The 16,525-nt window shown below is 38.2% G+C and overlaps 2 protein-coding genes across 6 annotated transcripts; one reads left to right on the top strand and one right to left on the bottom strand.

The window, feature by feature from the left end:
• The first annotated feature begins 246 nt into the window (after positions 1-246).
• Positions 247-13,303, top strand: LOC122078351 (subtilisin-like protease SBT5.4). 5 transcript variants are annotated; one of them, XM_042644310.1, is made up of 10 exons: positions 247-466; positions 1,237-2,386; positions 2,565-2,649; positions 2,747-3,007; positions 3,093-3,202; positions 3,286-3,383; positions 3,488-3,652; positions 5,758-5,866; positions 11,188-12,395; positions 12,486-13,303. In XM_042644310.1, exons 4-10 carry the CDS (start codon positions 2,921-2,923, stop codon positions 13,028-13,030), a joined length of 2,322 nt encoding a protein of 773 aa, XP_042500244.1. In that variant the 5' UTR covers positions 247-466; positions 1,237-2,386; positions 2,565-2,649; positions 2,747-2,920; the 3' UTR covers positions 13,031-13,303. The 5 variants fall into 5 exon arrangements, with proteins under 5 accessions (XP_042500244.1, XP_042500247.1, XP_042500245.1 ...); XM_042644311.1 differs by lacking the exon at positions 247-466 and having other exon boundaries at positions 784-1,462; positions 2,119-2,386; XM_042644312.1 differs by lacking the exon at positions 247-466 and having other exon boundaries at positions 784-2,386; positions 2,765-3,007.
• Positions 13,304-13,830: 527 nt separating this feature from the next.
• LOC122077848 (F-box protein CPR1-like) lies at positions 13,831-16,525 on the bottom strand. The gene is made up of 2 exons (XM_042643751.1): positions 16,407-16,525; positions 13,831-16,253 (listed from the first exon to the last, which is right to left on the bottom strand). Exons 1-2 carry the CDS (start codon positions 16,523-16,525, stop codon positions 15,332-15,334), a joined length of 1,041 nt encoding a protein of 346 aa, XP_042499685.1. The 3' UTR covers positions 13,831-15,331.

Below are 16,525 nucleotides of genomic sequence, written 5' to 3'. Positions count from 1 at the left end.
ACGGTGAAAAAGCATATGCGCATGCTTGCGTGCCAAACATCCGGACACCCGGCCTCATAGATTGAAAGATGTAGAAAGCTGCTGTTGTTGAGGGACGTGATAGGTTGAGATTGACTCATTCAAGGGAGGATGTAAATGGGGGTGACTCGTACTTGGCAGGTTGCAACGTTATAATATGCAGGACAGCATGGACGTATGACTGAGACAGAGTAACCTCTTTGTTTATTAGAAGAGGCCTTCAGTAGTGTTTGTAATTAAGTCCAAAGTCAATGCTGTGGATTTTTCATATTCTTTAGACTATTTAGGAACCTCCTTGTTGGGGACAAAAAAATAGGGGGAATAATTTCAAATCGGTGAGTGAAAGGAGAAACTCGTGACTTGTAATTCAGGATGTGAATGGATCAAATTTGGATTTGATGTGATTAGATCCAAATATTCTTTGATCGGATTTCGATGTTTTAAATAGGTATGGATGCAAATTGAATTTGAATTTTTGATTATTCGTTTTCTCTTTAACTTATGTAATCTAGACCTCCTTTCTTCCGGTGAATACAATTTGTTCTTAATTCATGTTTTCAAGTTGTCTTAGCTATTTTCCTCATTCTTTAGGATTTGTTTAAATTTCAAGAACCTTCAAAATCATAAATTAATTATCTAATCGGATCGAGTAATTTTTTTTTGAATAATTTGAATTTAGATCCAGATACCCTTTAACCAGATAAGATAACCCTAAACGAATATGAATTCAGATTGGAATTTGGATTTCAACTCTTCATTTACATCCTTCCTCATGATTAAGGGCGAACTCTTTCCATATGAGATATTTTTTAACACTTTGGTCTAATCTCAAGAACCCTGGTCCCTTTGGTATTGGAGGCGTGCTTTGACTTTAGGAAAGTTCTATTTTCTTTTTGTTTTGCTCGGAATTTTGGGAATGACTAGTAGCTTTGCAGAGTTAACATGCATGCAGTCTATTTTGGAAGGTCCCCTCATTTGCTACTGCAAAGATGCTAGCTGTATTGATATTGATATTGACATTGATTCAAGGATTCAACCTTTGTTATGGGTTTGTTATAAAGATCTACTTCCTTTTCTTGGGTTTTTCTTCTTTGGAAGCGGATTAGAGCTCCTTTCTGTCACAGCTATCATGCCCATGAGTTGTTCGATAAAATGCTGAAATGCACTGTATCCAAACATATGCTGATGTTATCTCTGAAGTCTCAATTGGGAATGAAGGTGGGGTGCTGGAGATACGAAGGACTTCTTTGGTGCGGACGTCGACGCCGACGGTGACCATGAGCTTTTCGTTGGGAGAAGCATTCCACAACCTCCACGAGTCTCCTCCCTAATGTGCTCGGCTCTTGAACCATTCGGTTAAGACTCAAGACTCAACAGTGGTGCGCACGTCAAATCGGATAACTTCACCCACCGAGGCAGCGGCGATGATCTCAATGAACCTCGGGTGAGGGAAGTTCAAAGGAAAGTACCCGAAGCCCAGGTTGAAGAAACTAGTTTTATGGACTTTCTTGATTTGGGCCTGGGCCTGGGTCTGGGTCTGGGTCCAGCCCAAACCCACATTGGTTAGAATGAGAAATGTAGAATTGGCAAGAGAAGTCCATCCCTGTCTGCCAGGGTTTTAAAACAAGGAATATGGATCTAAATCGGGTCAACTCCAGCCTATTCTGAACCGATTCTATTCCAGATCTGCTGGAGTCGGTCTGGCATTGGCCAGATTCCTTCTGAACCGTAGAACCCACATTGGGGAACCCGCTCCTGAATGGGAATCGGGATCAGGCTCTACCAATTTGCTTGATTTGATTCTGATTTTTAAATCCATGATCTCAATAGAAACTTGGGCCTGTGTGGAGCTCCACTTCCTCCTTGCAGGCTCAACACTTCTAAAAAGAGAGACATGGTCTTTTCAGGAAGTGTATTACCAAGTCTATCTCCTATAATTTATTTTGTACTACTGCTATTAAATAATTTATATTTCCCACACTGAAATTATTCTACTAAACTAAAACTTCCCCACGATGTTAGAGTGCAACTTCTCTTTTAGGTGTATTTTTTTTTATATTATTTATTATGATGTGTTTCTTCTGATTATTGACTATGTAGGTCTCATTTGGATAATAAATTTTTCATTACAACTATTGATGCCACGTACAAATTCATGCCATTAGTGGGGTTCCCTCTCCCATAAAAATTATACCCAAGAGAGCTTAACGGAAAAAATGTCAACCGTTTGGGCCACAACCACCTATCCAACTCTATCATGATCCTACAAAATTGGGAAGTGCAGAGGTACATAAAGAACTTATGGCATTTCTACTTGATCTCAAGCTTGTATGTTAAGGGCAACAGGATTACAGGATTGCAGTTTTGGGTAAGTGAGTAAATAAATAGAAATCATAATATGATGTACAGTGTATTTATAAACAAAACAAAAAGTTTTCGGTCACTGGAGCAAGTAATGGAAATGGGTTTGCCGACGCAAAAGCAATTAAATTAAAAAAATTGAGATTTGAGAGAAGCTAATTAAATTAAAACTTGAGATTTGACAGAAGCTGGAATTGAAAGGTTGGCGTGATTTGCTCAACTGTACATCTTGAAGCAAAGATTCCAAAGAAATTTTAGAAAAAAAATCAAGTTATGTTTCTTAAACCTCTTCTTTTATAATTATGATAATTAAAAAATTGTTGAAGATGAATTATTATGTATGAACTTATAATTATTTAATGCGTAGGATGATTGCTTTGAATAGAACAATTCCACCACTACTTGCCGTTATTGAAAAGATCCACCATTCCATCCCGAAGGGATAGGGAGCAGCCGCGCGCAGAGCTTTTAAAAACAGGGGAAAGAGGAGTTCCTTTTACACATTCAATTCAGAAGAAGAAAGCAAATCTACAGAGAAACGATGGAGTTTCCAAGGCTTCATCCCCTTTTCCTTCTTCCTTTATTGCTTTTCTCCATGCTGCAGAGATCCACCTTTGCTATCGAAAAGGCAAGCAACCATTCTGTATTATTTCTTCCTTTCTTCTTCTTTTTGGGAATAATTCTGAGATATTCTTTCTCTTTTTTTCTTTCAGTCTTTTGTGGTATACTTTGGAGCCCATTCACATGGTCAGAAAATATCTCCAAGTAGTCTTGAAGTAGTTTCAGATTCTCATTACAATTTTCTGGCATCTTTCGTGGGAAGGTAAGAAATGGAACCTGCAAAAATTGCTTCTCATCTCTTCTCTTCTGAATTGTTGTTATTAAATATCTTCTTCTTAAACGCAGTACCCAGAAAGCCAAAGATGCAATTTTTTACTCATATACAAGTCATATTAATGGGTTTGCAGCGACCCTTGAAGAAGAACAAGCAAATGAGATCGCAAGTATGATTTATGAAGCACCCCCACTCATAAATCTGTTCTTCTGTGTGTTCTTTGTTCTTCCCCTGTTACAAGCTTACAAATTTTTTTCTCTTCAATCAATGCAGAGCATCCCAGTGTGGTTTCAGTCTTCCCAAACAGAGGAAGGCAATTGCATACAACCAGGTCCTGGGATTTTCTTGGCTTGGAGAAAAATGGTGTAGTTCATCGTTCATCGATCTGGGCAAAGGCCAGATATGGGGAAGATACAATTATTGCCAACCTTGATACTGGTATGTTCTTTCAAAATCATCTTACCTTCAATTCTGAAGAGTAGATGTAGTTAGATCAGAACTTGAACATTTAAGCAATTATTTAATCTTCCTGATTTGTGCTCACTGCTCACAACTCAACAAGTCTCTTTCCATGAATGGGGAGAAAAAAAAAAGGCTTCTTTCTTGTTCAATATGACATGTGCATTAGCTAGTCTCTTATTTCAAAATTTTCTTGTCCCTTTTAAAATTTCCATTGGTTCTAAGTTACATCTTCCAGATAGGTCTCATATACAAATAATAAATTATTTTTTATAGTATATACTCTCACAAATGGTCAACTTTGCACATTACACAATTATACAAAGTTTTGGGTTGTTTGACTTGGGGAGTTGAATACTATAATTTTCAACATCAGAAAAAGAGGATTTGATTTTTTTTGTAGTTCTATTTTGTTGATTAATGTGGCTGTTTTGATAAAACCAAAAACCATTCTAGGCTGTTTGTGATTTTATTTTAGGGTAAAAAGACAAAATTGCTTATGTGAGTTGTGAGTTGTGAGTTGAGAGTTGAGAGTTGAGAGGCTTGAGACTCATGCCACATTTAGATTGTGAGAAGATGGGTAGACTTGTGATGTAGCATGTAGGCCTCTCAAAATAGCTTTCTACTTATGGTAGATGTGCTCTAACACCTCTTGCATCAACTGTTTATAGTTTTTTTTTTTCCTTTTTTTGATTTGATCCCATTGCCATGGAAAGATAATGATAGTACTAGAAACTTTATCAAAGGAACCTTTTATTGAACTCATATGAGAAAAATAAAATAAAATAAAAGGTGAAATGTTATTATCACCTTTTATTTAAACTTTCCAAATCTTAATAGACTTCTATTCTACCATATGGACATATGCATGATGTGTCCATTTCAACCATTGGATACAGATGATATATTTTAGATTAGTCTCATGTATCAAACTTCAGGATTTAATTCAATCAAAATGCTCCAACCAGGGAGGGTTGTTTCTCCCTTCCCTTATTTTTTTGTTGTATTATCCTTTTGATTGTTTTATTCTAGTTAGTTGGTCATTCCCCAAATGTTAGCCTTTAGGGTTTTTGTATTGTATTCTGCTCTTTTCCTCAAATATTACCATGCACTCTCCCAACTCAGACTAGGTATACACAGTTTAGATAATAAAACCCATGAAAATGGCCATTTTAGTATATTTGTGATTGGAAGAACCACCCAAATTATATAAAAAAAAAATAAAATCAAATGATCAACTTGAATGCCTTAATTTTATACTTGTTTTCCAAGCAAGTGTTCCTACTTCCTTGATTGTAGCTTTTTATTTATATATTTATTTATTTATTTTATTTTTACCTTGATTATAGCCGTTATGTATGCATTTTTGGTCATGACAATTTGTGTACGCATTTAAAGGGGGCACGTATAGCATATGAAAGTTGAACACCTAAACCTTGACTTATTCATATCTTGCTTCTTCCCAAACAAAAAAAGACTTGTTCATATCTTACTCTATTCAAATGGGAAATGGGAAATGGGAAATGGGAAATGTGAAATGGTTCTCAGGCTATCACCCTATCTATCATTTTCAAAGATAAAATGATCTTATTGCCCTTCAATATATGATATCATTTTACCGTTGTGTTCTCCAATGTCTCCTGATAGGAGAACCTTCCCTCTGTCTTTAATTTAAACTTATTGCGTGTGTTTTGTATTTATTTTAGGAGAATTATCTGGGCAAGCATCATTGTTTCTTTTGCCAAATACTAGAGAGATTTGATGATGGTTGTAGTTATTAACCTTAGATCGATCCTATCGGTCGACACCTATACCAATACTTGGCTGATACTAGACCAGTGCACAGTACGAACACTGGTAATAATTGTCAAATACCCTATGGTATCAGTATATTTGAAGGCAAAATTGTTCCATATGATTGATTCCATCGCTATACCCAATTTGATATTGAATTCTGATACCTAATACCATGGGTTTGACATTTTTTTTTTTTTTCATTACAAAAAAAAAAGACATTTTATTTTTATTTTATTTTAATGAATTTTCATGTTTGGTTTGATAAGACTTTGATTGTGTGGTTAAAGGTCTATGGCCGGAATCAAAAAGCTTTAGTGACTATGGCTATGGACCCATTCCATCAAAGTGGAATGGAACCTGCGTGGACAACAGCACTAACAAAGTTCGTTGCAACAGGTCAGTATCTCTCTCTCTCTCTCTCTCTCTCTCTCTCTCTTCCCACTTTCCCCCAGTACTTTTGGGTAGGTGGTATATAATATGATTATTATCTACCACAATCCATCCCAACTCCCCAAGTCCCAAGGTCAAACCTCTAAACCAAGGCAACTGCAACAAATTTGGGAAGAAATTTTCTCTTGATGAGGAAAACAAATTCCGAATTTTGTTGGAATTTGTTTTGAGAGATTAACAAAATTCTGTTAAAATTGATTTAGTTTATCCATTTTAGTTACTTCATCTCCTAAGATTTGATTTTGGGTGATTATACCAAACAAGATTATGGAACTAATTCAATTATTTAAGTAGGCTGGTTAGCCATGTGACAGTATTACCTTAAGAAGAAGCATAGCTGTCTTGGTTTTGCTCTAAATTATTGAGATATAAATAGATAGTAATTTAATGAATCAAGTTGGCAAGTCCCACAAAATTAGGAGTTCTTTAAGCAATTTTGGGGTTACATCTATATCCTATAGGAAATAGTTTAGATCTCTGTATTAATGACTGTAGGTCTAATGTAATAAACTTAAAAAATCCTTAGCTCTCTTTAAAGAAATTATTGAAAAAAAAAAATCAATTTTAATTCATGTTCTTTCATGTACGAGCTCTAAGGAATCTTGATAATGGATGTAGTTCACGATTTTGCTCTAAACACCTTGTGTGAGTGGCCCCAATGAGGTAAAAGAAGTCAAACTCAAAACCACACGCTTTCTGAGGATAGTCCCTTGCCAACTCAGGTACCCCCTTGGGGTTCATTGGTATCTGTCACCATTGATATTAATATTGATATATAATGGCCATATTATTTGTCTTAAGCCGATATGGGCTCAAGACATCGTTTTTTAACCCCCACACCCAAAAAAAAAAAAAAAACTACACATGTAATTTATTGGCCGATCCATTTCAATTAGGTATAGATACTACAAATCCAAATCCAACACCGAAAGCCGCCGTAACCTTGGTACATCATTAAGAAGAATTTGAAACAAAAAGAAATGGAATAGTAAAAAAAAAAAAAAATTAAATTCAAATTTTGATAAATGTAATATTAAAGCATGTATAAACATCTCACCTCTCCTACTCAAAAGAAAATCATACATAAATATCAAATTTCATCAAGAAGAGTGACATGAAAACATGTTAAAATTTCATAGCCGAACTTAATCAAATAGCTTTTCATGCATTGGCATTCATTAGCATGAATATTATTAATGCATGACTATTGTTTCTTTGACAGTTGTTGCACATTTTTTTATGGTTCTGAAATTTTCAATTAACTATCTGCTATAATAAAATAATAATAATAATAAATAAATAATAAAAAAAAAATCCACATATCCATATATTTGGGTTACATGAACTGTCAATGTGACAAAAAATTATGGTACTCTCAACATTTTTTGGTAGCTTTCGCAACGTCCTTTTCGTTGCTGAAGTTCTGATAGGACAGAACGATGTTGTTCTAGCCTTGGCTGCTGTCCTTCGTGACGACAGAAAGTCGATCATAATGGAATATTCACCATCATTTCGCACAGGTGGTCGATTTTCATATCATGAAACACCCCGTATGAACGAGGTAGTACACTGAACACCAACCCAATCTCGATTTCTTAGGTATGCTCCTAGACTAAAGACGAAGCTCCTTGTTCTCTTTCACTATACACACACACACACAGACACACACATATATATATATATATATATATCTTTAATGAGGGATTAAACATTAATTAGATTTAGAGTAATATCACTATTACTTTAGATCACTCGGTCTATGTGGTTGTAGGATCAATATGGGTCCATGAGGCTAGTCAGGTCGAAAGCCTAAATACCCGTAATTAATGGGAAAAAAAAAATGCTCTAGTAATTAGTAAAACATATTTCAATATATCAAGAGAAAGGGTTGTTTGGTATTTTTCATTTAAAAAAATAATTCTTGGGGGAAGGGATTGGGTATCTCGAATCTTCTGTTATGACTTTCAACTCTCAAAGTCCAAATCCAAGAAAAGATTTCTTCTAGATAAATTTGTCAACCTTCTCTAAAGTTAGGGTCGGATGCACTCAGCCGAAAAGGGCGAAAAAAAAAAATGCTATAATCCAATCACGTTGTTTATACTCTACACATTAATGATCTTTCTTGGCAACCACGTTCTAATTAATGACTTGAATGCAAAAGACAAGTAAAGCCATCCTGTGTTGAAAAAGCAATAATTAATGAATTGAAAGCAGAAGACGAGTAAAGCCATCCTGTGTTGCAAAAGCAATCTTCAAGTCAACCATAATCCGTTGATCTTATGAGTGAGGAGATATGTAGGTGATCGAAAACTTGGACCGGCTAAAAATCTTAGCATGAGACCAATTAAAGTGTGGCTCCAATGTGGAAATCTATAATAGAATCGGAGGATCTATTGGTCATTACATCGTAGATTCAAATAGAGGTCAAGTATAGATTTATGAAAGAATTAATACGAGGATAATTCCACGCTTTTTGGAAAGCAAGAAATTTGGTTCAAACCAAGAATTCATGCAAAATGCTTATATCCACTCAAGAAAATCATATAATTTTCATATAATCAAAAAAATGTGTACACTTCTCCATCTTAGAAATTTAATGCGAATTGAATTTAGATTTTTGATTATACACTTACATCCATGACTCGTGTAAATCGAACCTCTCCCCATTTTAGAAACTTTATGTGAATTGAATTTAGCTTTTTGACTATTCGCTTTCAATCCATGTTTCTTAGATGTCTTGCTCTTTTTTTAGTCTCTAGAACTTGTTGAATCTTCAAAAACCCTCAAGATTGTTGGTTAAATAATTTTATTATTATTATTATTAGTTATATATATATATATATATATGAATCAGATAGATGTGTTCCGAAATATTCAAATTCAGATCCAAACACTCCTAACCAGATATGGATGTGAATCGTATTTGAATTTTCGACTATCCATTTGCATTCTTATCTAAGGCCCTTTTTGGTATCATTTTCTTTTTTATTTTTGTTTACAAAAACGGTTTTGGTTGCATTTGGTATTATTTATAGAGCTTATTTATATTTTTTTTAAAAAAATTTGATTAAACAAAAAAACCAAAAAGAGATCAAGAGTCATTTATGTGTTTTGGCCAAAATTAATTTTCAATATAGAGGGATAAAGTAACCATTTGTTTTTTAATAAGAAAGCTAAGCCCTTTGCCTTGTCCTCTTCAGTTCAAAGTGAAGAAAGAGAGAGTTAAAGAAGATGGGTGAAGGGAACATCTCTTTATATTTCTTAAAAAAACCATTTTACACATAGGGATAGCAAACTATTTCTCACAAAAACCCATTTTTATCAAGTAGTTACCAAACAATTTTATGTTTTGATAAAAAAAAATGGTTTTCATTGATGATTTTTGTTAAATAGGTAAAACCAAAAAGAAAAATGATACAAAGAGGGCCTATAAGCAGTAAAAAAAATTTGGGAATTTAGTTTCTTTATAAATTTAACTTGAAAGAGAAGGAAGGAAAAAAAAAAACCTCCAAAATGGTTACTCCCAACCTTTTGCATACTAATTAATTAAAAGAAAGTGATATTCGTGAACCCCACTAGTGGCATGGATTTAATACCTCCTTATGAGTTGAAAGATGGGAGAGATTGTTATAGCAGAAACCTCAACTTAAAGTATATCCTTTTGGGGGCTGAGAAATAAGAGATAACACGTCTTATGCCACCCACCCATCCACCCACACGAATGTGATTCTTCTCTATGCACGTATCTCTCTAATCCCTTTTCTTTCTAAAAACAGGAAAGCCTGACTAGTTCCACAGGTCCATACTGACCACACGACCACATGGATCGGACCATACCAGGGTTAAATGAGAATCATTCAACTTTCACTGAAAGCTGTGAAGAGCACTAAACACCCTCGTGTGAGTGACCCAAGGTGTACCTTGTGTGAATCAAACTTAGGACGTCTAAGTTTACAGCTCGTACCAAGTTTGTTGTTCACCAACTACGCTACCCCGTTGGGTTTTATCTTGTTTTTGGGTTGATAATGGGTTAAATCAAAATCAAAACTGTTAGGCTAAAGTTCAGTTCCGATTCTTTCTTTATTAGGTTGGCTTAATGGGCTCTTATTGGACCATTATTGGGCTATTATTGGTTTGTTTTGTTTCTGTACTCCCTGGTTCGTAGGTTCCTACGCTCATACATTGAGGGCGGCAAAATGATGCCTCCAACCCTATGAAACCCAAAAAACCAATCCCCCATTGATGCCCATGTGCAATCCTCACACTAGCACAAGGGCACATGACCGTGGAGCATTCTTTTCCACTTTGTATATATAAAAAGGGAATAAAGGGAGTGTGTTATGTACAACCAGTGAAGTCCAATTCATTTGGGAGGAGAAAGCTCATTTCATGGAGGAGAGAAGAGAGAGAGAGAGTAAGAGAGTGGAGCGCTGACAGAAGCTATGTTTCCAATAGGAATCATTTCCCTATAAAGAAAATAAAGGATAAAGAAGCCTAGAAGAAAACATGGCTTGTACACCTAGTCACAAGTAGGGGTGGTGACAAAATGATTGCCCCTTCACCATGAAAAACAGAAATCCCCCAACTGTTGGGATGAAAATCCTCTGTTTTTCTCATCCCTGTTTTTCCTTGTTTTGTTACCTGCAGAACACAACACGTGAACAACTTTAAGACCAACGGTCAAGATTGGCTAAGGATTACTACATCCGGTGCGTTGGTCTTAAAGTTGTCCACGTGTCGTGTTTTGCAGGTAGCAAAACAAAGAAAAGCAGGGATGAGAAAAACAGAGGATTTTTTTCCCAACTGTTGATGCTTTTGCACCAGTTCCCATTGATTCCCACGCTAATGCAAGGCCATGCTACCTTTTGAGGAACTTTTCCCCATAAAATAAATTATATATATATATATATATTTATAATTTGGTTCTGTCAATCTAGCCAGTTTGGGCTGAAATTTGACACTCCTAATGTATACCCATGTTAAGTGATTGAATATATACTCCTTTTTTTTTGGGGGGGGGGGGGGGGGGGGTGTGTGGAGGGGAACTCTTCATCCCATGGTTTAAGAAAAGCCCATTGCTCAGCCAAGGCCTAGCATATTATATGGAATTAGTTATTGATGAATTAATTGTCCTAATAAAAAAAATATATATATATATATAATTTTTTTTTTCTGTGGTTGAAGTCCTAAATCCTAATCAAATTAAAACTTCGAATTAATTTTTTCTTTTTGTCTTTTTGCCGAATTGGAAATCTGGAATTGCCCAGGAAGTTGATTGGCGCAAGGTACTTCAACAAAGGCTACGCAGCGGCCGTGGGCCCATTGGACTCGTCCAATGCTACCGCACGTGACAGTGATGGCCATGGAACCCACACCCTATCGACGGCAGGAGGCGACTTCGTCTCAGGTGCCAACGTCTTCGGCTACGGTAATGGCACGGCCAAGGGAGGATCTCCAAAGGCCAGAGTGGCGGCCTATAAGGTGTGCTGGCCACCCGTCAACGGCAGCGAATGTTTCGACGCTGACATCTTAGCGGCTTTCGACGCCGCCATCCAAGACGGCGTTGATGTGATCTCCGTGTCCTTAGGCGGCGACCCCGGAGACTACTTCACCGACGGCATCGCTATCGGCTCCTTCCACGCCGTCAAGAATGGAATCGTTGTGGTATGCTCTGCCGGCAACTCTGGCCCGGCCGACGGCTCCGTCTCCAATGTGGCCCCTTGGATGATCACTGTTGGGGCCAGTACCATGGACCGCCAGTTCCCGGCTTACGTCGACCTGGGCAACGGTACGAAGTTGATGGGCCAGAGCCTCTCCCCCGATTCCCTAACGGCGGGAAAGATGTACCCTCTGCTGAACGCCGCCGACGCGAGATTGGCAAACGCTACGGCAGAGGACGCCCTGCTATGCGAGCCTGGGACGCTGGACCCGAAAAAGGTGAAGGGGACCATATTGGTGTGCCTGCGGGGCATCAACGCGAGGGTGGACAAGGGTGAGCAGGCGCTCGTAGCTGGGGCTGTGGGGATGATATTGACCAACGATGACCTGAGCGGTAACGAAGTGATCGCCGACGCTCACCTATTGCCCGCATCCCATATAACATATAACGATAGTCTTACGGTGTTTGCCTACATAAACTCGACGGCGTCACCCACGGCTTACATCACCCGCCCCTCGACGCTGCTGGGCACGAAGCCAGCACCCTTTATGGCTTCTTTCTCCTCAAAAGGTCCTAACACCGTGACGCCTGAGATTCTCAAGCCCGACATCACCGCACCAGGGGTGAGCATCATCGCCGCCTACACCAACGCAACGGGTCCCAGTGGTATGACGTACGACAATCGACGGGTTGCCTTCAATTCCGACTCAGGAACCTCCATGTCCTGCCCTCACGTTTCTGGTATTTGCGGCCTTCTCAAGACTCTCTACCCCAGATGGAGTCCTGCTGCCATCAGATCTGCCATCATGACCACCGGTCAGCTTCTCTCTCTGTCTTGAATTGATTCTTCCTTTCTAAAATTATTCATATCACCTGTTTGATAATTTGTTTGTGTGTGCTGTGCAGCTACAACAAGGGACAATAACAAGGAAGCGATACTGAACTCATCATATGTGAAGGCAACACCATTCAGTTACGGAGCGGGACACGTCTTTCCGAACCGTGCCATGGACCCTGGCTTGGTCTATGACCTAACCACCAACGACTACCTAAACTTCCTATGTGCCATTGGCTACAACGACTCCCGAATCAGTCTCTTCTCCGAGTCGACGCTGCCCTACATATGCCCCAAGTCCACCAATCTCTTGGACTTTAATTACCCTTCCATCACCGTCCCCGGTCTCTCCGGCACTGCCACTGTGACTCGGACCTTGAAGAATGTAGGCTCTCCAGCTACATACAAGGCCCAGGTTTATACACCACCGGGAATTTCAGTCACAGTTGAGCCATCGAACCTGACATTCTACTTGATCGGCGAAGAAAAGACTTTCAAAGTTACTCTCAAGGCCAAGGGAGCTCGTGCTGCTAAAGACTACGTTTTTGGTCAGCTTATATGGTCAGATGGTAGTCACTATGTGAGGAGTCCCATTGCGGTGAAGGCTGCAGCATGAGCATAGAGCATTAGGAGAGAGAGAGAGCTTCAGAATTATGTTTCTCTAAATTAGTTGCAGTGATGATGACCTATCCAACCCAGAAAACAAATTCAAGACACGAATCAACCCTCCCAAAATTAGAGAACAGGGATCTGTCTTTAGCCTGATAATGATTTCTAACCTATCTGATTTGAGTGTGCTCCTGCATCTTGAGTAGTAATTCTATCAAAACAAGCTGGTGTAATTTCATTTTTCATATCATTGAATAAATTCATTTGACGTTCCTTTCAAGATTTCGAGCTTGATCCTGCAATTATAAAGTACCACCAAGGAAAAAATTTTGATCCAAGATGTATTTATATGCATCAACGTCACAGAAGGACCCAGTTAAAATCTTGATGGTCTCTGTTTTTCCTAGCCCATGTATTATGCCCATAAATTGAGTCCATACACAATCTATGAAAATAAATTGGTGAATGTCCATAAACCTATCTATTTTCAGAAAACCATACTTAGGATGCATTCTCAGTAGTCTCATGGTTCTGGGTTTGTAAAGCTTACTTTGCCACTTGGGCCAGCTGCAATTAGCTTGAACATGACACGTGAACAGAGCACATTAAGGTCATTAGTTCCACAGGTTAACAAGTCAGCCGACTGATGCAACACTTTAACAAACAGCTCAATGGAAACAGTTATCCAGATGATTGTGATATTACAGGCACTTAACATCCAAAGTTTTGTGAAATATCCAGCAAATATGCATGTAGTGATGATATTAAAAAAAAAAAAAAAGAAAGGCGAGTGAGAACAGAAAGCTATAAAAGATAACCCCCATTGTTGTATTGACATTTTTAAATTCTTTGAACAAAAAGACTGAAGTCAGTGAGTACCGTGAGTCGTAATATGTACCAAACCATACAAAATATATGGGCACCATTGACAGCAATATCCATGTATAGCCAACAGATTATGTACAGCAAAAGAAAGAATACCATAGGATATACTTCGTAAGCCCATGCCCCGATTCCCTTGTCATTTGTTTTCCATTCTCGATTAGTTCATTGCTAACCTTCCACTTTCAACGTCGGCCCTGTCAGAACAAGGTTCCACAAATGAAATACTGTACAGCATCACGGTAAATAGAGAATGAAAGCAATATTAATACTCTTACACATTTAAAAGAGATGTGAAAAAGACACACAATCCTATCATTGTTTCCAGGGTGAGGTTCTAAGGGGAAAAAACTGAAACATGATGCATAAAATCAATCACTTCACATAAAGAATGAACGAGGACCAGCGGTCAGACAAAAAATTCGTGTAAGATAACTTAAAGTCCAAATATCACCCTACTGAATATTATGATGGCCAAAGTCAGATTCAGTATTTGTATCTAATCTTTGTTTACAGGCCTGGTAGATCATTACGTCCATTCGCACCTGATGTTAACTCTATCAATACTCTAACAAGGTACAATGTAGCAACAATATGAAGCACGTCGGAGATTTAATGTTATTTCAGTTTAAGAACAAATTCTGTGAAGAAAAGCATTCCTAAAAAAGTGAAAATAAACTTCCATCATAAAAGAGTGTAGGATAGCACACAACTCTCAAAATAAGCCTACTTCAAAGTCCAAACTACTTTAGGTTTGGCTTCACAAATTCTCTTCCAACAAGTCCACTCTAGTTAGGGCAAAATCTTCATTTAGCCCATAAATTGTAAGACTTCCTGTCTGTCCTTCCCACATAACACCAAGTCAACATCTAATGATATACAAATTTCACTGTCTTCACTAAGCAGTTCCTATAAGTGCAGCTTCTCCCCTAAAATCTATCGTCTAACAAGGGAAATAAACATCATTTCCAAAAACCTTTCCAATGGCCTAATTAAATGGAAAAGAATGAATGAAGCAAGCAAGGCTCACTACTTCACTCTTATACAAGTAACTTAAATTTGATTCACAAGGAAAGATCTCAAGTAAGTACAACTTAACAGGCAAATTACATACCCCTTTCACATCACCCAAGTGCATTAGTGCTAACAAAGGAAATGCAATGAAGTTTTTTAAGAGAATAGCATTTTGTAATAAACATGCAAGGGTGGATTAATGTCTTCACCCTAATTTTCATTCAGTTTCAAAGCAAGCATCTTGAAACTTGACAGATTGGATTATGAGCTCAGACAGTAGCAAGAATGAGAGACACAGCCATTGCAGTTTTTGAGATGAAACAATAATTGTTCAAGGCAAGGTGTAAATAAACAAACAAGGAGGAAACAATTGTAACTATAAGACTACCAATTATCATGTTAATAAATTATACTATATTCTTTTTCTTTTTCTGTTGGTTGCTTCCTGTTCTTTTTCTTCGCTCAGTTTCATCTTTGACACGAGTGGAACAAGACTCCCAACGTAAAACTCTGCTTCAACCATATCCGAAACACTTAGAATCCTAAAATTCCTAGCCCTTCTACTACAGGGATCACACAGGACCAGTGCATTTGAAATCTTCTTGAGTATAACTTCACCATTCTTTGAATAGCAAATCGGTCTAACAAACTTCAAAGACCTCATCGAGGATTGTCCTTCGATCAAGAACTGTTTCGTCCAAGAGTCCCTCACACCGTAATCCTTCAACAACCAAACCTCAAAATGGACCCCCAAGAAGTTACAGAGCACGAGTTGTCCACCAAGAAACCCAATAGTCATGCAAAACTTAAGGTCCACAAAGTCAGGCAGTGGCACCTCTCGATACTCCTCATCTTTAAGATCAAAGGAAACGACAATAGTGGGGGAGCTGAAAGGTCTCTTAAAGCGATCAGCAACCCAATGAAGAGCAGAATTTGCATGAACCCCAATTAGGCGTGTGCCGAGGTGGAAGGGCATGTTCCTAATCCTTCTCCATGAGTTGGTGCTAAGTGAATAGACCTTCACCTCCGAATGCCAAGAGCTGTCATCTCTACCATAAGACTGCACAACCCTTACTAGCTTGTAATCATCAGTGATGGGGTCGTAACCGAATCCGTAACCAATGAGATGGGCAATGCGAAATTGGATAGGACACTCTATAGGAGTAAATGGCAGCTTCTTATACCTTCTCGTCGAAGGATTCCAGAGGAATATGTCATCTTTGTGATACCAGGTTAAGCCGTAGCTGGATATACAGAGCAAGCCGTTACAAGAACCCACTACTTCAGTTGTGTAATCTGGAGAGTTGAACGGAAGATCGAGTTTTACCGCCGCTTAATGTTCGAAAGCATCTTCTAAGTCGAGAGAGTAGAGATGGGTGCCTCTGAAAATTAGGCTGAGGTTGCTATTGCTTGCAAGGGATTGGCGGATGTGCATTTGAACGAAAGCAGGATCAGTAATAATAGCAGACCAGGCTTTGCATATGCACCTGAATCTTAGAAGATACTTGACCGGAAGCCTTGAAAGTATGAACTCGATAAGGTCCCCAGGGAGGTTCTTGGTTGCCATTGTCTCCTCTTCGCTTATCTTCTCGTTGTCTTCCGCCAT

This window comes from Macadamia integrifolia, chromosome 5, assembly GCF_013358625.1.
Source record: "Macadamia integrifolia cultivar HAES 741 chromosome 5, SCU_Mint_v3, whole genome shotgun sequence".
Classification (NCBI taxonomy): domain Eukaryota; kingdom Viridiplantae; phylum Streptophyta; class Magnoliopsida; order Proteales; family Proteaceae; genus Macadamia; species Macadamia integrifolia.
Note: the sequence above shows the minus strand (reverse complement) of the source record. Positions and strands in the feature narration are given on the sequence as shown.

What these genes read in the sequence shown, in the direction of transcription:
- LOC122078351 (XM_042644313.1), top strand. Translation starts at nt 2,921, where the DNA reads ATGGAGTTTCCAAGGCTTCATCCCCTTTTCCTTCTTCCTTTATTGCTT. An exon ending in CCACCTTTGCTATCGAAAAG is followed by an intron (nt 3,008 to 3,092) that starts GCAAGCAACCAT and finishes TTTTTCTTTCAG; the next exon opens with TCTTTTGTGGTATACTTTGG. An exon ending in CTGGCATCTTTCGTGGGAAG is followed by an intron (nt 3,203 to 3,285) that starts GTAAGAAATGGA and finishes TCTTAAACGCAG; the next exon opens with TACCCAGAAAGCCAAAGATG.
- LOC122077848 (XM_042643751.1), bottom strand. Translation starts at nt 16,525, where the DNA reads ATGGCGGAAGACAACGAGAAGATAAGCGAAGAGGAGACAATGGCAACC. An exon ending in AAGTATCTTCTAAGATTCAG is followed by an intron (nt 16,254 to 16,406) that starts GTGCATATGCAA and finishes TTTCGAACATTA; the next exon opens with AGCGGCGGTAAAACTCGATC.